General features: G+C 56.5%; 1 protein-coding gene across 1 annotated transcript; it reads right to left on the bottom strand.

The window, feature by feature from the left end:
- Positions 1–3,714: 3,714 nt before the first annotated feature.
- KLF11 (KLF transcription factor 11) lies at positions 3,715–12,713 on the bottom strand. The gene is made up of 4 exons (XM_037151794.2): positions 12,504–12,713; positions 10,654–10,923; positions 8,600–9,530; positions 3,715–6,150 (listed from the first exon to the last, which is right to left on the bottom strand). Exons 1-4 carry the CDS (start codon positions 12,543–12,545, stop codon positions 5,954–5,956), a joined length of 1,440 nt encoding a protein of 479 aa, XP_037007689.2. The 5' UTR covers positions 12,546–12,713; the 3' UTR covers positions 3,715–5,953.
- Positions 12,714–14,009: the final 1,296 nt, after the last annotated feature.

The following is a 14,009-nucleotide window of genomic DNA, read 5'->3' as shown; positions in this document are numbered from 1 at the left end:
TCCACCCCAGCTCTGAGACACGCTGCGTCGGCTCCCTCGGGGACGGGGCAGAGCCACCGATGCTGCCTTCTTGTCCTCAGGCCCGTCCTCCTGGCCCAGCTCCAGCGCCCTGCTCCTCACGGAGAGATGAGCTTTTCTAAGCCGCCTCCTTCTGAACTTCCAAAGCCTCTGTGCCCCTCGTCCCTGGCTGTGCTGAGACCCCTGTGTGCACCCCTGGGGAGTTTCCAGAGCCCTCTCCTCCCCTGCTGCCCTGCACCTGGCCCGTGCTGGGTGCCGGGTGCCGGGCTTGTGCGGAGCGACACTTGGTGCACACCAGTGAGGACAGGCCGCTCTGGCGGCACGGGCACAGCCTAGACGTGTGCTCACCTGGAGAAGGTAAAGGCCACCCCTGGTCTCACTTGTGTGGGTGTGGGGTGGGGCTCTTCGTCCGCTTTAATGAGCCAGGAGAAAGCCTCCGTGGCTCTTGTCGAAAGGCTAATTCCCAGCTGGGGTCTCGAAGGTCGGTGCCCTGGGCAGGGAGAAGCACCGTACAATGAGACGTGGTGCCGTTCACATACCAGGGACAAATCTGATCTTGACAGGCGTGTGGGGTTCGACTGCCCAGAGCCATGAAACCTCTCAGTGTCCAGAGTTGGGAAGGAGAGGCCACCTGTTCTGTGGGCTGTGGACCAGAGAGGAAATGACACTGAAGGGAGTGGTGGACGCCCCGTGGAGCTAGTCCGGGGGTGTGGCCACACCAGAGACCCGGGGAGCACAGGGTTTCGTGTGGCAGTGATGGTACAGACCTGTCTGTCCAGGATCCAGGCTCCTCCAAGGTCAGGGGCCCAGGGAAGCTGTCAGCAGTAGTGTCACTTAGCCGCAAGAATGTCAGCCGGGACCTCACGCTCTCTCCCCGGGGAGTGGCAGTTGTAAAAACTCTCACTTGGCCCAAATAAGCCCTGAGAGGTTTCAGACAACTTGTAGGAAGGGGAGAAACTTCGGGGGAGGGGCTGACCTTCCCACTCAGCGGGTGGGAAAGGATTTGGGTGAAAAATAAAAATGATCAGAACTTAGTAGCACCTTGCGTTAGTGAAGCACAGTTTATGGAAACATTCTTTTTTGACAAACTCACACAACAAGGACTTGAAAGGGGCTCGCACCACCCCGGGCTCTGTACTGGGCGGGGCCTGGAGGTGAGAGACCAGGGGAAGCAGGGATGAGGGTGCTGCCTGCCCCCTGCAGGCCCCTCTCACACCCCCAGAGGCTGCTCTGCGGGGGCGGAGGAGGTGGCTGTGGGGGGGGCAGGGAGCTGGGACTCCCACCTCAGCCTCACTCTCCTGCGTGTGATCGCGGGGTCTCAGCTTCTCCATGTGTTCAGAGGGCAGGCTCGTAGACCTTTTCCTCCTACAGCCTCGCCCACGGTGAGGCCGGCATGACGGCAGCTGGCTGGGCGCTCTTGTCACTGCAAGGCCCATATAAGTAAGAGGTGGGGGCCTGGCTGTGGGGAGTTGGGAACTATTGGGCCCCCCCACCTTAGGCAGGGGAGCTAGTCTGTGCCACAGGAGGCTTGCTGGGCCTGGGGTGTGGGGTCCAGTCTCCCAAGAAGCACAACTCTCCTCAGGGACCCCCATAGAGTATGGATGAAGACCCCTGGCTTCAAGCCCCACCCCACTTGCTAGCAGGAATTCTGCATTTTTCTGGTGGTCTCTATAGCAAAGGTATTTCCATGAATTCTGGTCACCGGTCCAGGGAGCGGATGCTCACTCAATTGTACCCCCTTGCAGCCAGGCCTGCCAGTGAGCTCTGTGGCTTCTAGGGCCCCAGCAGCCGCCAAGGCCGGGATCCCAGGGTCTTTAGGGGCTCAGGGCTGTGTGTGTGTGGCCATAACTGAGCTCCTCTTGGTGGTGTTTTGGTAGGGGTGTCCCTCAGCAACACCGCCTGGGCACCGCATGTCATTGTTCTCTTAATTCCCACAGGCAGAAGCCCTGCCCCCAGACTCATACCCTGAGCCAGGAGGGCAGGCATGGGGCCCTGGGCCAGTGCACCCCAAGTCCCAGAGCCAGCCCTGTCCTGCCCCACTGTGTGCGCCCTCCGGGCTGGAAACTGAGGTGGCACCTGACAGCAGTCATCTCCATAGTCCTTGTTTTATAAATAAGGAAAACAGTTTGGTTCAATGGGTGGATGGATGGACGGATGTGTGGACGGGTGGGTGGGGGTAGCTGTGATACAACCCGTCATGGGGACCCTACATTTGAGCAGGGGGATTAGACTTGCAATAACGTTCGATAACACATGGCAAGTTCTCAGCAGCGGTCAGAACCTGCGGGGGGGAGGAGTCCAGAGCAGCGGGCCCCAGGAAGGCGCCCCAGAAGCCGCCTGCAGAGCTGGGTGAGAGCCGAGGCGGGAGCTCGTGCCCTCGGCTGCCGCTGCTTTGTGTCATCCTCTCGTTTGGTGTGGGTGCCTCCTCCCAGCACGTGGCTTGTGGCATCTTGTCTCTTCCGTAGCCCCCACCTCCAGCACGTTTGTCCGCTGAGCTCAGCAAGAGCCTGCCGGAGAGAGGACGTCCACTTCAGGGCCGGCCAGGGCAGTCCTGGGGCGCACCAGGCCTCGAGGGCAGTGGGGAGAGGCCTTCAGGAGTGAGCCCCCGACTCAGAGGGGACCGAGCGCGTCTCTCTCCTCGGGGTAAAGAGTCCCTGGTGCCTGGGCTTCCACCCAGGACGGGGCCCAGCTGTTAAAATGTCTCAAGTTCCTCATCTCAAAAGTCCCTGAACAAAGAGGTGGGTTGAAAGCAAAGGAACAGTGGTATTAGCGCTAGAAAGTAGACCTTTGGTGACGACAGACGGAAGACGACAGGCACAAAGTCACCAGCTGAGTAACAACGTTGTGGCCGTCACCCAGAAGCAAAGGGATGAGGGTGGGAGCTGGAAAGTCCTCCAGGTGGATGGCTGGGTGCGGAGTCCATTGTAATCACCTACTGCCCCTCCCCACCTGCTCACACGCGCGTGTGCACATGATCACTCACTTCCCCCCGCACTCACACACACGGACGGGGTCAAGAGCAGTGTGACCCAGGAATCAACGTACAGATACTTCTACCACACCCCAGGACGGGCGGCTTTGGAAGGCAGTGTCAACAGATTGAGTGGATGGCAAGCGAGGCAGCCAGGGTGACTCTAAGCCTTTCCACCTGGACTTGCTGTTCTTTTTAAGACGGTAAGGTTGCCCTGGCCGGGTGGCTCAGTGGATTGGAGCATTGTCCGTGCACCAAAAGGTTGTGGGTTCAACTCCCCATCAGGGCACACACCTAGGTTGCAGGTTTGATCTCTGGTCAGGGTGCACATGGGAGGCAGCCAGTGGATGTTTCTCTCTTAAATCCATAAGCAAACTTAAGAGCAGGAGAGGAGCCTGGGCTGGGGGCAGAGGGCACAGGGCAAGGGGCCTCCTCCCATCCCGCCCCTCGGCACAGGAAGAGCTCGAGGAGCAGGGACACGGGTCCCCAGCACCCACAGCCCTACTCTGCTGGGGCTGGACCCAGCATCAGAGCGGCCAGTACAGAAGCTGCCTCTTCCTATGTTTCGATCAACCTTCCCCAGAACTGAAAGGGCACCCTGGGAGCAGAGCAGACCCAGAAAACAGAGGAGGAGGGTGAGGCTGGGCCAGCCTTCCGGGGATCTCGTGGGCTACTTTCGGAGAAGCCCCTGGGCATCCTGTGGCGCAGACTACACAGGACACAAGTTGGTTTGCAAATCAGAGACGTTTTATGTGAATCAAAGAAAAAACTTACATCACACATATCCATTTGAATAAGAAGTCAAAGTCTGTTACACAAAACGTGATTCCAAAACAGTTTGCATTTTATCGCTGAAACTATTGAAAAGGCTCAAAGTCAACAAGAACCAAGAAGACTGCTCAGGAAGTCAAGTGCACTGGGAAGCCTGCGGCCCGCGCACTGCCCTGACGGCCCCCAGGGCCGCCCGCCAATGGTATCTGCGCAGAACGAGCCACGGGGCTCTGGTTCTCGGGGCGGAATTCTCCAGACAAAACTGGTTCCCGACTTACCATCTCTCGGTGGGCACACAGAAGACAAAAAAACCCACAAAAGTTTGTTTACTGAAGGCATTTCTAAATCTAATCAGGAAATGGAAGTGTACACAAAAACCATTTTTAACACATGTATTCTTCACAATGCCACTCAGACAATGAAATTCAGGGTGAGCAGCAAGCACTCAAAGGCCTTGTACTTGTACACCACGTTCGGAGGACCACCATTATTCTGTGTGATGAAGAAAAACATCCCAGTGTAACATCATGCACACGGAAATGTTTATGCCGCTCCACAACCCGAGTGGGAGACAGGACAGGGTGGCGAGGAAGCATGAGCTACACGCCTCCAGTGACTGTTCTCTTGCACACCAATTTGTAATCCCCTTGTATTTGGTCTCGACCAGGAGGGATGCTAAACCAAGGCAGGGCCCACAGCAGGCGGCAGCCTCCTGCACACACAGCCAGCACTCGGAGACCTGCATGTCGGGTACCAGTTTTTACTGAAGGGCCACTTGGTGGGTATCAGCTAACGCCCAGTGAATGACCAGGTGAGGCCAGGCCTGAGACCTGGACGCAGAACCCGATGACAATTCACCCTGCCGTCATTTTAATAAGGGCGGAAGCCAGAACTCACGAGGCCAAGAGAAAACCTCCACACACGTGGCACAGAGAACCGCCCGTGTTCCTGCCATGCATTCTGGGGCCTGGGTTCGCGGTGCCACCTGACACGGCAGCCCTGGTGGCTCCAGCCAGTGGGGTGGCACGGCCGCGGCAGAAATGGCACCTGTGCTCACCCAGCTTCCAAGTGGGGCCCACCTTCTGTTTTCTGTCACGACTGCAAAACACCCCCCTTCCGGTGATTTTTGTTTGATCGTGATCTTCAAACAACAGGAACAGAAGGGCTGCTGGGCGGTACTTCTGCTGTTCGGCATAATCTGCACTCCCTCCGGGGGCAAAGCTGGGCTTGGGTGGGAAGTCCCCAGACCAATGGGCTGCTTCCTTTTTCTCTGAGGAGCTGCCCCACCCACAAAACACTGGAGAAGGCCACAGGACAAGAAGTCAACTGACAATTGACAAAGCAGTGGGGCTGGTGTGCTGTCGTCACCCCTATTTTTGGTGGCTGAGGTACAAACAGGAAACCGGCAGGCAGGCTGCTCTCCGCGGAGCACAGTCACTCAGGGCCTGCAGAGGCGCCCTGCTCACGGCGGGGCTACCTGTCCAGCGTTCTTACGTCGCCCTCTGGGTGTCTCCTCCGCGAGTCACACCACGGACACAGGCGGCCAGTTCTGCACCAGAATGTGAATTCCTCGGCTGGGGCTGCAGAGGCACGGCTGCCCGGAGCACCCCTCGAAAGTGTTGCAGGGACGCTGACTGCCAAGTCCCCCCACACCCCACCAGTGCCGATTCTAAAAATTCTGAGATCTGAAAGGCCTGATTACAAACCTGATTTTTTTTTTTTTTGGCTGAATGATGTACCACAGTTACTACAAAGTAGGGTTACTATAAAAATGATATTAAACATTGAAAAGAAGACCGTAAAACCATCTATCTAGAAATTGGTGGAGTACCAGTAAAATAAATATTTTCATAGAAAACAGTATAAAGTTATATACCCTGTCTCATTTCTACAAAACGTGACTAGAAAGGCAGTAAAAACCCGGGTTCTGTGAAATTTATTGCCGAAATGCTTGGGTGAATGCTGGTGACCTAGACTGTCGAACTGCCTTCAGTTTGAACTATAAAAGCCTCGGAGCAGGACCCCAAACGAACTTGCGCAGCCCCCATGCTTCCACCAGAACCAGCCCCTGCTCCTCCCCAGACCCCAGACAATGACTTCGGGAGAGAAAACCATGGTCCTTTCCTGAAAAAGAGTCTCTGAGATTCCCACGGGTGACTCCGGCCGACCTTCAAGCAGAGGCTCCCCCGCCGGCTAGCTGGGGGTCTTCTTGGTGGCCATGTGGCGCCGGGCGTGCTTGGTCAGGTGGTCGCTGCGCATGAAGCGCCGCTCGCACACCGGGCACACGAACTTCTTCTCCCCGGTGTGCGTCCTGCGGTGTCGTGACAGTTCGTCTGAACGGGCGAATTTCCTGTCACAGCCGTCCCAGCTGCAGCTGAAAGGCTTCTCTCCTGATGGTGAGAAAACGCACAGTAAAGAAAACGTAAACGCTCGGCTCCTGCTGGACAGGCTACTCCGCACCATCTTCAATTTCTGTCACCAAAGTCGAAGACAGAAGTAGTGCCCTGTTACTCTGGTATCAAGGCATTCAGAAGTCAAGAGATCCTCCGAGATCCGTTTGTCCTGCCACACCCAATACATAACATTATGTGATAAGACCTAAGATGTAATATTTATCTTTCAAAAGACAAATACACCTTTAAATAAACTTTGCAGTGGGGGAAGATTCTTGAAAATACTAATTATGACTTTCTCAAGAAGCTGCACATCTAAAAACATCCCTGCCAGGACCTGTAAGGCTCCTTGGAATCGTTAACTCCATCTTCCAATTCGTTGGTCACCGCACCTGGCAGGTGAGCCAGGAGCCCCTGCCTGCAGGTCACGGCGGCTCTCTTCCCACCGACGCCAGGGAGTGCCAGTCACACACTTGTCCCCGTGACCTCGCACTGCCTGTCTAGGCCACCCACCCTCCTGCAGCTTCGCCAAGCACAGCATTTCTTACAGCAGGCGGCAAATGAACGGTTTTGAATGAATGTGTGTCGAAGAGATACCGACTAAGTCTTGATGTTTTTCAAAACTGAACTGACTGCAAAATTCAGCATCGCAATGCTCTTTACAAAGCCATTCTAAGAAAAAGGGCGTAAGCTTTGTGGGTTTCAGAGACCCGTGCTGCAGCATCGGGATGTGCACCTGCTCCCCAGAACCCGCCACCACCGCGGGCGCCCCCCCAGCACAGCCAGGTGATGAACTGCCCGCTGGCATGGGATATATGGTATAAAGTGCCCTGTTTTTAACATGTCAAAAATACAGCTTTTGCTTGCTCCACCTTAGTCAAAAAAATTTCAGGTTTCTAGAAACATAAAAAAACTACCTCATTTAAGGTAAAATTACTCAAAGTTTCTATTTCTTACGAAAACTCCAATTATTTATAAAATAGCACAGGGAGCGGATTCTTCAGACCCTTCATGGCTATTTAAAGGCAGTGTTTTGGGGAGCCTGAAGGTAGCCTGCTCTGATCACCTGCTTTTGCGCCAGCCCGTCAGCACCTCCGCCCAGGTAGCAGGCTGAGCAGGGCACCTCTCCCCACTGCCACCCCGACTGTGGGCGCCGGGTGTGGACAGGGTCGGAGGGCTCAGTGCACAGAGCTCCCCCAGGCAGCAAGCCCTTCAGAGGCGCTCCCCGCCATCGGATGAGCCGCGACAGCCACCCTGGGCACCGGTGACCAATTGCCACTTACCAGTGTTGAGCTCTTGAGTTACACAGACCCGAGTTTATATCCAGTCAGACCACTAAAAATGGGAAACTAAAAATCAAAGAAAAAAGTGGCAGGAAGTAGAGCACACCACTAGGGTCCCAGAAGGCGTGATCAGGAAGCACGTGTGAGCGGAGACGGTGGGAAGGCCCTTAGCGGGGTTCCCACCAGGGGCGGAGGGCAGACGTGCGGAGCTGGAGACAGAAGTAAAGGTAGAGCCCAGTGCCTGAGGCCAGGTGTGGCGCCTTGACCTGCAGCAGAGCCCCCTCTGGGGGTCGGAGGAGAGCCGAGGCCCTTCGTCACACCTGCCCGCTGCAAACAGAGCTGTGCCCCCCTTACCACACCCAGGTGCTAGTGAGAAACCACCCAACTGAGCCCCCCTAGTTCAGCCCCCCTGACCCTGCATCCCACAGCACACTGGGCCCCTGGGCCACAGCGGATGCCCTGGCGGAGGGACTGTGTGACCGAGAGAGCTTACGGGACAGAGCTCCACTGCAGAACCTGGGGCCTGTTACGTGCTTGTGTGTGTGTCCGTGCGAACCCTGAAAGGCGACAGGACCCTGTAGAACGGAACGGCCTCAAATCGGGAGCGAACCACAGAACCCCTCGGTGCGGCCCGCATCGGCTACAGCTGCAGCTCTGCCAGGCCACCCTCAACCCAACGCTCACGCAATGGGGCAGTGTCAGCTTGGTGAAAACGTGACATGCGGTGCCTTCGTCACACAGTCCCCCTCTCAAGTGCGTGTGGCTAGTGGCTACCCTAATGGACAGACGAGAGAAAAGTCTACCAAGCACAGCAATGGGACAATAAAGACATCACTTAAGTTTTCATAGTTATTAGTCCATTGAATTTCAAATATTCTAGAATTCAAACTTTCCCGCACTTCAGAGACCTTGACCCACAGTAAATCTGAGTCATGCTGGGATTTACTGAACGGCGTGCGGTTGTCTGAAATGTGAACAGGTGTCCACTGCCGTGTGAGGAGAAAAGGCCCCACACTCGCTCCCGAGAAACCGCTGGAGGCTGTGCTGACGTCAGCCCCTCCAAGGCTTCTCAGAACCACCCGCTCAGCGGGTCTCACGCTTCCCTCCCACTCAGAGAAGGTTCAAGGTGAGCCTCCCAGGGCCCCACCTGCCTCGGTGCTTACCCGTGTGAGTACGGAGATGAGCCTTGAGGTGCGAACTTTTGAAGTAGGTTTTCCGACAGCCTGGAAAATTGCAAACATAGTTCCTCCTTCGGAAAAAGTCCACCTGAGGGGCACAGCTGTGGCTGGAGGTGATGAACACGGGGGCAGGGGCGAGAGGCAACAACCTGGCATTGCCAGCGGCCATGACCCCAGCTGGGGAGCCAGGTGCGGGCTGGGGGAGCGCCCCCTGGGGCAGGACCAGCATCACGGCCCCCGGAGGCACAGACTGTCCCATGACCACGGGCTGGGGCCCTGGAGCAGCGTGGGGCAGGACAGGGGGGACAGACCCGGCAGGTGCTTGGGGAGGTGGCTTCAGAAACGCTGGTAACATACCACTTTGTCCAGTCACGGGAATCATTTGGCAGAGGACGGGGGTAGAAATCAGAGGGGTGGCTTTCCCTGGCAAGTCGTTTTCATGAATCTTTGGTAAGCAGGTTTGAACTGCAACTGGCCAGCCTGCCTGCTGGCCTTTGTGAGGGGGGATGAGGTCGCCAGACTTATTCAAACAAGGTGGACAGGACACTGAGCTCACACTGAGTAAACTGTCTTTGAGGTGAGTGCCCTGCAAAGCTTCAGTATGTCCCAGATACTGTGCGTCTCCTCCGCTGTTATTGGAAAGTCCGTGTGTTGGCATCTGGATGGCAGGAACGTGGGGGGCAGCAGGGGGCACCGTGGTCGCCACAGCCCTGCAGGGAGTACTAGGGGCTGGCTGCCCCAGCTCTGAGTTTGCACCAGGCAGGCTCTTATCCCTCCTGTTCGGCAAGCTGGCTGCCCCAGCACAGGCTGCAGAGGTGGCCATGACCACGTGTGCTCTGGGATCGGTGACTTGAGAAGGAATGACTGTCCCCGTCGATGGCTCCATGAGATCAGGGCTATGAGGAGGAGTCATACACTTGAAAAAAAAGAGCAATGGGTGAAAAGGTTGTCTCGGTTCGATTTTCAAAGGTGCGTACTTGGATAGCGCTGCCCCATAATGCCTTTAAAAAGAAGTATCTAGAAAAACCTGGTCTAAAAGCCTGCTTGCAACAGCAGAGGACTGCAAGGCTGCACAAGGCATTTACTTTCTAGTCTTTTCCTGCGGCTGGGGCTGCAGGCTGCAGTTACTGCAATACGCATTTTAAGCATTAGGACTGCAAAAGAGAAACAAATCATATAACACACGCCTAGCCAGTGCCTACTAGATGAGACCAGGTACACCTACTGAAAGGACCCCCAAAGGCCACGCGCTAACCACTGGTCTGCCTAAACCAAGCCTCTTTGTACTGCACCCAACAATCCCCACTTACTGCAGCCTCTCCGTGATTGAGCCCAGTGCCAAGGGGCGCTGAGAGAGGCTCTGGCGGCCAGGCCGGCGCTTTACAACCCTCTCTACTGCCTACAAGTCCCTCTCATCCCTCTCCAAGTGGCTTTCCACACTCCCCTTCCAGTGCAAGCTTCCAACCCAGGGCAATCTGATTATGATTTTCACTTCTGTTAGCAACCGACAGCTTGCAACTTCTCCAAACTGAGAAGCCCTCTCTCCCAGCAATTTAACTGTAACAAGTTGAGAAAACAAAGCACAGTGCTTAACTGCAGCCAACTCACACAAGTAAGAAGCTGGCTGCCACAGGGAGGCAGAGAGGCCAGCATTTCCACCCAGCTAGCTCAGGGCGTCTGGTGCCAAAGCACAGGCTTGGCCCGGCTGCCACCCACATGTCCTGATCCTGGAAGCAGTCGTCCAGGGAACCTAGTCCCCACCCTGCAATTCCACCAGGAAATGAGCACATTTTTCTTTCTTAAATCAGCCTGCAGATTTTGTCCTCTGGACATTTTAACCCCGTGGCTGCAAGCTGTGATCGACTGATGGGAAGGACTTGTTTCCAAGAGATAAAAGAGGTTGCATCCTCAGGGCGTCCACGTGGGGAGGCTATGAACACGCCTGCCAGCATCCCAGGGAGTCTACCCTCGAGTTCCTCTGCACACCTGTTGAAGGTGCACTAGCCACCGCACAAAAACACCCCTCCCCCACCTCTTACCAGCGTGGATAAAGAATGGAAGCCCTTTAGCAGCTCCGGTGTACCTTCCTCTACATGCACGGTGGAGGTGACATCCCCAGAGTCAGACACAGGTGTGAGGGGCCTTATCCTTAACAGGTCACCTTTCTGGGACCTGTGACCCCAGGAGCTCATGCAGACAAGAGCCTCGACAGCTTCGATGTCATTCTGTTCCAAGATGTTGCAGGCCGACCTTTCGCTGTCATGCCACTTCCTCTCCAGGATGGACTCACATATGTCCACGATGTCAACCTACAGGTGACATAACAGCTTCTCAGTCCAGGGGACATGCCTATCAGGAGCCTGTGTCACACACACAACACATACACAACACTCCACACACGACAAGCTATGTTCTAGGAAAAGATATCAACAGAAGGTTCATGACAATTTTGCTTTTAGGCTGTCATCCTATAGAGGGAAGGAAGATGACTGAACATGGCTACAAATGTTTCCAGAGGAAATCCTGATTTAAAAAAAATTTTTTTAGAAAGTCCTGATTTTTAAAAAGGTTATTGATATGAAGTCTATCTTCTTTGGTAAACGATTAATAAGACATTAAGTCCAAGGGTGTAAGCCAAAGCCACCCCGCCCACCTCAGGAGGAGCCCGCGGCAGACCTTACTCAAGTTCTCTGATTGGTTGAGATGAGAGCCTAGCTTTCGAGTTGGGGAGCCAATGGGAGAGTGTCCCTACCGATGCATTTGGGGGCAACTTCCAGAGCAGCGCCTACAGCCCTGCCAAGTCAGGGCTTACCCAGCAGGGTCTGGGGGGTGGGAGGCTGAACACCACGGGGCCCCAGGAAAGTAAAGCCTTGTTCCTCAGTCTTTACTGAGGAACATAAGTCACTCCCTCGTACCACCAGGTCCGTCGGGGGCGGGGGGGGGGGGCGGGGGGAAGTAAGAGGAAGCATTTGTGTGATCGCCCACAACCTAGGAGATGCTGTCTCCCCTGGTATCACACTGGCTCTCCACGGGCAGGGAAGGGCCCGGAAGTGAGTGCTCTCTTCCCAAAGTCACTTCGAGTCCATAAAGATCAACATTTCCACTTAGTGTGCCTGGGTATCACACCCTTCTGTCCCGCCCAGGTTCCCCGCAGAGCACAAAGGTAATGAGGTTGCCTTCACAAATGTCACTCTGACCCAGTTTCGACCTGGTCCTAGCACAATCTGTAAAGTCACAGACATGGGGGCTGGGGCTGGCTCTGGTCTGCCGCCAAGATCCTAAACTTAAACAGATCAGGACGCACAGTTCCCAGACCCCTCTCTCCGCCCCTCAGCAGGCAGCAAGCCCGCACGACGCGACCACCCGGTGCCAGTTCAAGTCCGAGTTCTCCCCGCAACCCTCGAGCTGCGACTGCAGGAGCCCTGGCTGGGGCGAAAGGCGCCCAGCGCGCCCCGCCACGTGCCCCTTTCCCGCCAGGTGCCCCTTTCCCGCCAGCATGCGCACAGGCCGCGTTCCCACAGACCTGGCCCCGCCGCCAGCGCCCCGCCCCGGCCGCCCGCAAGCCGCGTTCCCGCCAGCCTCTCCCCGCCCAGTGGTCACCACCTCCCAGGGCCTGGTGACGTCATGGCCTGGAAATAGACCCGCGCCCGCAGCGCGCTGGGCGGCGCCGCTGCGGGGGCGCGAGACAAAGCTGCGGTAGGGCTCTGCGGAGCCTACGCCCCCACCTAGCTTCACGCGGCCGCTGCCTCTCCTAGCTCTGGAACCTATCCCGGCACCTAACGGTGCGACCGTGGCGAGACGCCTCACCCCCGCGCCCTCCTTGGCGCTCTTGCCCCGCAAAGGCGGCGCGGCCCCGCCTAGCCCCTTGCTCCGGGGGGTGGCCACTTACCGCGCGCGTCTCGCTGGAACCTACGGAGCCCGGCGTGTGCATGGTGCCGGTAGCTCACAGGCAACAAAGCGGCTACCAGGCGGATGCTCAGAACACTGCAGCTGCTGCACGTGCGTGGCGGAAGCAGCTGGCGATCCGAGCTCCAGCAGCCAGAACGCGCCTCCACCCTCCCGCTCAGCTCTACTTTGAGGCGGCCGTAGCGATGCGGGAGGGGCGGGGCAGCTGCCGAGGGCGCGGCCGCCGGGGCGGGGCTCGGAGGCAAACCAAAATACACCGCGCCCCTCAGGGGCGGGGACTGGCGACGGACAGCCAATCCGCGCTTGATACAAGTACGGCGAGCCAATGGGCGCGGCGGGGAGCCGCGTGATCAAAGCCTGGCCGCGGCGTGATGCACCAGGGCGGGATATGGCACGTGTTTTGGTAGAGGCGAAGGGGCGGGGTCTGAGGTCTAGGAAAGTAGGGGAAAGGTCCAGGCGGCGGCCAGGCGGCGTGGGCGGCGTGGGCGGCAATGCTGTAGCCTGGGAAGTCCCGGGTCTTGGACGCGCCGGCTGGGGCGGTGATCACGCTTAAAGAGGCCGCTTCCCGCAGCTTTCCGGACCTGGAGGCCTCAGCCTGGGTAGTGCTCGTTTGTGGGGCTTTTTTTCTCTCCTTTTTATTAATCTATTGTCAGCTCTTAGGAGCGCATCACTGATCAGTTTTGAGAGCCTGCTGGCTCCAGCTGACTTGCCGGTGTCTGCTTCTTCCTGCAAGTACCCAGAGCCCAAGTTCCCAGGTGTTGTCTACCTCCCACACCCCTCCTCCAGGCAGCTTTGGGCCGCAGTGGCCACTCTTACGTGAGGTTAAGGCTCAGCCAGGACAGGTAATCACCTGAAACATGCCTGGTGAAACCCTCTCTCTCTTCCCAGCCAGTGGAAGCCACACCCCCTTTGAGGAAGTCCTTGGGTCTGAATGGCAGAGATACCCAAAGCGCCTTTCTTACCCTCAAACTGAAAAGGAAACAGGTGGGGCCCAGGGCTCTGGCCCGCAGCTCGCTCCTCAAAGGCCATTTCACTTTGCTCAGGTCCTCCACTGCACCTTTGATGCCCCATAACTTTTGTTTCTTTAGTTATTTGTGAATTGGCTCCCCACCACACACAGAGTTAGGGAGCTTGTTTAATTCACTGCTAACCCCCAGGGCCTGGCTCACTGCAGGCACACAGTAACTGTTGGATGAATGAGTGGAGGTGAGCACCTGCTAGGCCCCCTACTTGGCTATCCTGCAGATACCTCCAGTTCAGTGTCCTTGAATCTGAACTCAGTTCTATCCAAACCTGGTTTTCTCACCTCCAGTTACCCTAAAATCCGAGGGTCATCTTTGACTCCTCCCTTTCCTGCACTTGTTTTCTTCTGTCAATTGCTTAATGGCTTTCTGCCTAAATGTCGCTCAAACTATTAACTTCTGTCACCCACTCCTGCCTTTGTCCAGAATGCCATCCTCTCTCACCTGAATTATCGCCATTGCCTCCC

This window comes from Artibeus jamaicensis, unplaced genomic scaffold (genome assembly GCF_021234435.1).
Source record: "Artibeus jamaicensis isolate MK-2021 breed Jamaican fruit bat unplaced genomic scaffold, CSHL_Jam_final contig_465, whole genome shotgun sequence".
In the NCBI taxonomy this organism is placed as follows: Eukaryota; Metazoa; Chordata; class Mammalia; order Chiroptera; family Phyllostomidae; genus Artibeus; species Artibeus jamaicensis.
The sequence above is the reverse complement of the archived record's forward strand: the minus strand, read 5'-3'. Positions and strand labels throughout refer to the sequence as shown.

Excerpts from the sequence above, each read along its gene's own strand:
- KLF11 (XM_037151794.2), bottom strand. The coding sequence starts at position 12,545 with ATGCACACGCCGGGCTCCGTAGGTTCCAGCGAGACGCGCGCG. Across the intron at positions 9,531-10,653 it reads TCCATTCTTTATCCACGCTG|TGTATGACTCCTCCTCATAG; the intron begins GTAAGAGGTGGG and ends TTTTTTTTCAAG. Across the intron at positions 6,151-8,599 it reads TCATCTCCGTACTCACACGG|GAGAGAAGCCTTTCAGCTGC; the intron begins GTAAGCACCGAG and ends TCTCACCATCAG.